Source organism: Antechinus flavipes, chromosome 2, assembly GCF_016432865.1.
Source record: "Antechinus flavipes isolate AdamAnt ecotype Samford, QLD, Australia chromosome 2, AdamAnt_v2, whole genome shotgun sequence".
Taxonomy (NCBI): domain Eukaryota; kingdom Metazoa; phylum Chordata; class Mammalia; order Dasyuromorphia; family Dasyuridae; genus Antechinus; species Antechinus flavipes.
In genome coordinates this window covers 319,237,376-319,243,375 of record NC_067399.1, presented here as the reverse complement: position 1 = coordinate 319,243,375, position 6,000 = coordinate 319,237,376, and the positions used below count along the sequence as shown (strand labels likewise).

General features: G+C 33.9%; 1 protein-coding gene across 3 annotated transcripts in view; it reads right to left on the bottom strand.

The window, feature by feature from the left end:
- Positions 1-286: 286 nt before the first annotated feature.
- The window catches only part of ABCD4 (ATP binding cassette subfamily D member 4), a 31,518-nt gene continuing 25,804 nt past the window's right edge, over positions 287-6,000 (bottom strand). For 2 of the 3 annotated variants that reach the window (XM_051977609.1, XM_051977610.1), the window contains 2 exons: positions 2,050-2,165; positions 287-1,858 (listed from right to left, as the gene is read on the bottom strand). In XM_051977609.1, coding sequence (XP_051833569.1) covers positions 1,790-1,858; positions 2,050-2,165 — 185 coding nt within the window. In that variant the 3' untranslated portion in view covers positions 287-1,789. Of the gene's footprint in view, positions 1,859-2,049; positions 2,166-6,000 lie in introns of those variants that run through there. The other variant, XR_007950642.1, reaches the window with a different exon arrangement.

Sequence of the window (6,000 nt, the reverse complement as noted above, 5' to 3'; positions counted from 1 at the left end):
GAAGACTATTGAATCTGGATCAATGCAATGACCTCCTACCTTTTGTCAGAGAGATAAAGGACTATGATTTTAGAATAAGACATTTTCAAACACAACCAAATATGGATTTAACTTGCTTGTTTATATCTTAATTGTTATAACAGAAGGCTTTTATTTTGGAGAGGGGAGTGTGTTGTATGGGAAGAGAGGGACAGAGATGCAAAAAGAAAAGATTGTCAGTGAAATACTTAAAAATACATAGAAGAGATCAGAGAGAAGTTCAAGAAAGGGACACAGAAAAGCAAGGTACATTCATGTAAAATTTAATATATATTTTAAAAAGAAATAGTCATATGTATGTAATGGTGATTTACAGTTTCATACATACAATGTCATTTTATTGATAACATTGATAAGTCCATGATAAAAAACAAAACAAAACAAAATACTGTCCCAGCAAAAAACAATTAAAATCTGAAGTTAAAAGTCTGGTTGAGCAAAGAGGAAATTTCTAATCCTTCAAACCATGTGCAAAACACATTGTCTAAGTTAAAATGGAAAATTACCTGATTTATGACCAAATACTGCAGTGCTACTCAGTTTCTTTGTTTTGGTCTTAGTTGACTACCAGAAAAAATGAATGATTAGAAGGCAGGCGTCTTCCTCAGACCACTACCACTCACAGACCCCACAAGATGAGGGTGATTTCTAACCCAGAGGGATTTTAGGATTGTTATTTCCAACAGATAAAAGGACACAACTCTACTCCCACAAAAAAATCCCACCTATTGTTCATTAAAGGCCATTAAAAATCTAAAGGTTACCAGCTTAGAAAAGTTTTTAAGCTTAAAATATTATAATTTAAAACAATTATATGTGTAACTTAAAAAAAAATTTAAGTGGTCATAAGATGAAAATTAAACCTTTAATTAAGTCACCACTTAATTTATGTAGTTCCCATTTCTGGACCTTAGTGATCTGGGAAGTTTAGACAGTACTGTAGTGCTTAGAAATCAGATCTGGAATCTGAGTTCAGATCCAGCCTTTGATTTTTAACAGCTATATAATGCTGGGCAAGTCCCTACACCTCCATTTTTCAGTTTTCTTAACTGTAAAAAAAAAGATCATTTCTATCTCACAGGGAAGATCAAATATAAAAATATTTATAAAAAGTACCTAGCAGGGTGCCTGGCACATAGCAGATGCTATCTAAATGTTTATTCCCTTCCTTCTCTTTCCTTCCCCCTATCTAATCCAGCTCTTTCATTTTATAGATGAAAAATCCGAGCCTATAATCAAACTAGGGCCTAGTTGGTGGCAGAATTCAAACCAGAAGAAAAGGCCCAATTCAATGCTTTTTGAGAACACCTATGTTTGAGAACTTGGTTTCTTTAGCAAACGTGTACTTTATTATTTTTTATTTTTTGTTTTTTCTTTCTCATGGTTTTTTCCCTTTTGCTCTTATTCTTTTTTCATAAGAAAGGTACATGAAAATACCTTTCAAATACTAAATAACTCAAGTTATTTAACTTTAAATAACTCAGGTACTTAAATTACTAAGCATTTTAAGGATCCTGGGTCCTGGCTGAGGTTGGGGGATGTCCCCCAAAAAGGCACTGGAGGTAGGGACTAAGCACCAACTAAACATTCTGCCCAAATTAAGGCAGCAGCAGCAAATACTTTCAATCCACAGGAAGTCTACTTAAGGGGTTAGTCCTTGCTTACTTAATCAGCTTTCCTGGTCACTTCTGGATAAACAGCCCAAATGGGGCTTGGCTCTTTTCAGAAGCTGCCCATTTCCTCAGCTGTTTCATTCTTCTTTGTTGATGATAAGTTCCCATTTTCCTCCTCCACAAAGTTTCAGAACTGAAGAATGGAACTACAAGAAAACAGACACTACAGTGAGACCAGATCTTGGGATGCCTCCGTCCTGTCCACCGCCCTTCTGGCCAGCCCTTCCTGGTCCATGGCTCTTGGGCCTGCTGTTCACACTTCCCTCCCACGGGCAAGCAGTAGACACAGAAGCCTGGTCAGCACAAACCCCAGGGGCAGAGGAGCCAGTCCCCTCACCTTCTCTAGACTTTGTCGATGTCCCACGCTGATGAGCGTCATACCCAGCTGTTGGCAGATGCGGTACAGCTCACTCTCCACCTCTTCGGTGAGAGCGCTTGTGGCTTCGTCCAACACTAATGGGAAGAAACCAAGAATTCAAGACTATAACCCTTCTCTTATACCAAAAGTTAAGTGGTACAGTAGATACAGCCTGGTCCTAGAGTCAAAAGATCCGAATTCAAGTCTAGACTCAGTCATTTATTAGCTTTGTGAACTTGGACAAGTCTCTGTCTGCAGAAAGGACAATAATAGCATCAACCTCCGAGGGTAGTGAAGATCAAATGAAATAACATTTGTAGAGTTCGGCACTTAACAAATGCATGTTTTCTTCCTACACTATCTACATCAAAGATCGGCATTAATAGCTAACATTAACAACAAAATAATTAACAATAGTGCTTTGAGGTTTGCAAAAGCCACAAGCTGCTTTATGTAACAGGGAACTTCTTCCCTTAATCATGGCAACTCAATTTTTTTCTTTTTTCCTTTTTTTTTTTTAAATTCACCACCATCACCACTTAATAGCATTTTCCCCCCTATTATATGTAAAGATACTGTTCAACAATCATTTCTGTAAGATTTTGAGTTCCTCCCTCCCTTTCCAAGACAACAAGCAATCCAATATAGGCTACATATATACAATCATAAACATATTTCCATATTAGTCTTGTTGTGAAAGAAGAATGAGAACAAAAGAGAAAAACCACGAGAAAGAAAAAATAAAAAAATAAAAACCAATATGTTTTAGTCTGTATTCAGACTCTATGGTTCTTTCTTTGCATGTAGATAGCATTTTCCATCATGAATCTTCTGGAATTGTCTTGCATCACTGCATTGCTAGCAGATCAATTTTCTTAAAGTAACACTACTTCATCCCTCTGAAACTTAAAGAGATTTATCCAGTGTGTTTTCTTTTGCTATATGGCTAATGTAGAAATATGCTTTACATGACTTCACATATATAATCAATATCATATTGTTTCCCTTTTGAAAGGGTGGGAGAAGGAGGAAGAGAATTTAGAATTAAAAATTGAATGTTCATTTTAAAAAAACTTAACTGGGAAATAATCAAATTAAAAACAATATATTTTTTAAAAGGGACTCAATGAATGGAGAGAAAGTGAACAGAGCCAGGAAAACAATATATGAAATAACTACAACAATGAAAACACAAAGAACCAATCACTGCAAAACAAAAGATTGACTATTCTGAAGTTAAAAAGCATAAGTTCAGCTCTGAATAAGAAATACAGAAGATCTGTCCCCTGGCTCTTCTGCAGAAATGAAGGGCTGGGGAGATTCTATGAATGTGGCACATTGCAACATAAAACCAGATTTATTTTTGGATTGTTAAGGCTGAACTCTTTTTCTCTTACTTCCTTTTTTTTTTTTTTTTTTTTTTTAATTTTTTTGTTATGAGATGACTTTCCAGAAGAAGAAAGGAGAAGGATACAAAGTGACATAAAAACAAAAGATGGCAATAAAAAGGCATTTTAAAAATTTACACATGGTACTTAGAAGTTTATATGGCACTCTCTTCAAGAATTCAGAAAAGTATGGGAAAGTTTTTATATACCCTGAAGAAATAGCAGTAACAGCCAGCATTTATATACTGCTTTGAGATTTTCAAAGTGATTTCTTTATATATGTTTTCTCATTTGATCTTCTGTAAAGTAGGTGCTTTTGTTATTTTCATTTTATCAGTGGGGAAACTGAACAGTCACTGTCTGAACAGAATTTGAACTCTGTCTTCTTGACTCAAACCCAACATTCTTTCCACTGAACTATATAGCTACTGTAAGCAGAACCTGGACCACAAAATATAAATGGAAAGAACAACAACAACAAATTTGCAACTGAATGCTGTTTGATTATAATGACCAAGCTTAGCTCAGTAGAAGAAAAGATAAATATTTTTCTCTCCTTTCTTTGCTAAGGTGGGGGATTATGGGTATGCAAACACTGTATATAACATCAAATCAGCTGAAGGGTTGTATCTGCTGAATTGCTGTCTTCTCTTCTTTCTTATTAATGGTATAAGAGCTGGCTCACTGGGTAGAGAAGGGGAAGAGAAATATATTTTTATATTTAAATATATAATTTTAAAGTAAATGTATATAGTAAATGAATGACTTATAAAATATATTTATATGGAATAAGCACAATTATGCTTACATATATATATTCACATTATCTAAATAACTATAAAGCATCAAAATCTATAAATATCTATAAACATTTCTAGATAAACAAATATATTATATGTTGATATAAAATATGTGGAAAAATACTTTTATGTTAATATGGAACATAGGCATATTTCATATATGACATCTTATCAAATTATCTACACAGATTCAAAAATCTATAAATATTTATAAACATTTCTAGATAAACATGTATTATACACATATAAAATACTTATATGGAATATATTTATGTTAATATGGAACATAGGCATTTAAAATCTATAAATGTCTATATAATAAACATTAGATAAACAATATATTACGTATTGGCATAAAATATTTCTATGGGACATATAAATATATTCCATGTATTTAATATATAACATATAAAAACAAGATAGCACTACACTTTTAAAAAATCTCACTTTCCTCAAAACAACTCTGAGGTAAATAATATAAGAATGATTCATACATGAAGAGAATAAGATTATCTACACTATGTTTTAATAAAGAATACAGCTCTTTTAAAAAAATTTCTCCCCTACTTTCCTGTTCTCTTAACATTGACTGATGTCATCTGATCTTAAGTGCTATTTAGCCAGTTCCTATTTCTGGTAAGAATGAAGGATAATAATTTCAGGAGGAAATGATTTAGAATAAGGGAAACTGATAAGCCCATTTCACTAGAGAGAGTGCTAATGAAACCTTTAGTTCAAAATCTCTCAACTCCTAGATCAACACACTTGCTGCATCACCTATCCTAGGATGCAGGGCGTTGTGAAAAGGGTAAAGATAAATATGAATATTAATGTTTTTGAATTAATAAATTATATTATAGAGTTAATAAATAATAATATACTATATTATAGAGTTAAAAGTTATAAATATATGTTTACATGTACTTATATAATATAAACATTAAATAATAAAATGAAATTACAAATATAACAATAAATAAATAGCTTTAAAATAAAAACAACCTGTAAACAAAACAAAAAAAAACATACTGGACATTGTGTTTGATGATAAAAAGAAACAGACATGTTAATACAGGCTGAAGTCAGTGACAAAAGACTGGGAATCAAGGCTGTTTCTAGGCCTCTTTTAGCCAGTTACAAGACTATATTATAATTTGGAAGCCTCAAGGTCCAAGCACTGAAAGACCGCAATCCAGGGAAGTTGCCCCATGCCAAACGATTCTGATTAAATTACCATCTAGCACTTAGACCTTGGAGAAGCCCTTTTCTCTCTTTTGACAGCTTCCTCATCTGTAAAATGTAAGAGTTTGACCACATGATTTTTCTGAGGTTTCTCTCCAATTTTAAAATTCTATGATGCTAAACTACCCCATTTGTTCTATATCCTTTGTATCGTCCCACTGGGAATGCCCAGCTGCCCTCTCTGGATGTAGCAGTGTAGAATGAAAACCTTTGCCCACTTTGTGACATCCCATTCCCCTGCTTCTCCCACCTCTCCTGGCTCCAGCTGTCACAAACAATACAAAGATAACAAGACTGAGTTTATAAAATATTCCGAGCTCCTCTAAGAAAACTAAATATCAGGGGCAGCTAGATGTTGCAGTGGACAGAGCACCAGCCCTGAAGTCAGAAGGACCTGATTTCAAATCTGACCTCAGATACTTAACACTTCCTGGCTGTGTGACCCTGGGCAAGTCACTTAGCCCCAATTGCCTCAGCAAAAAAAAAAGAAAAAAGAAAGA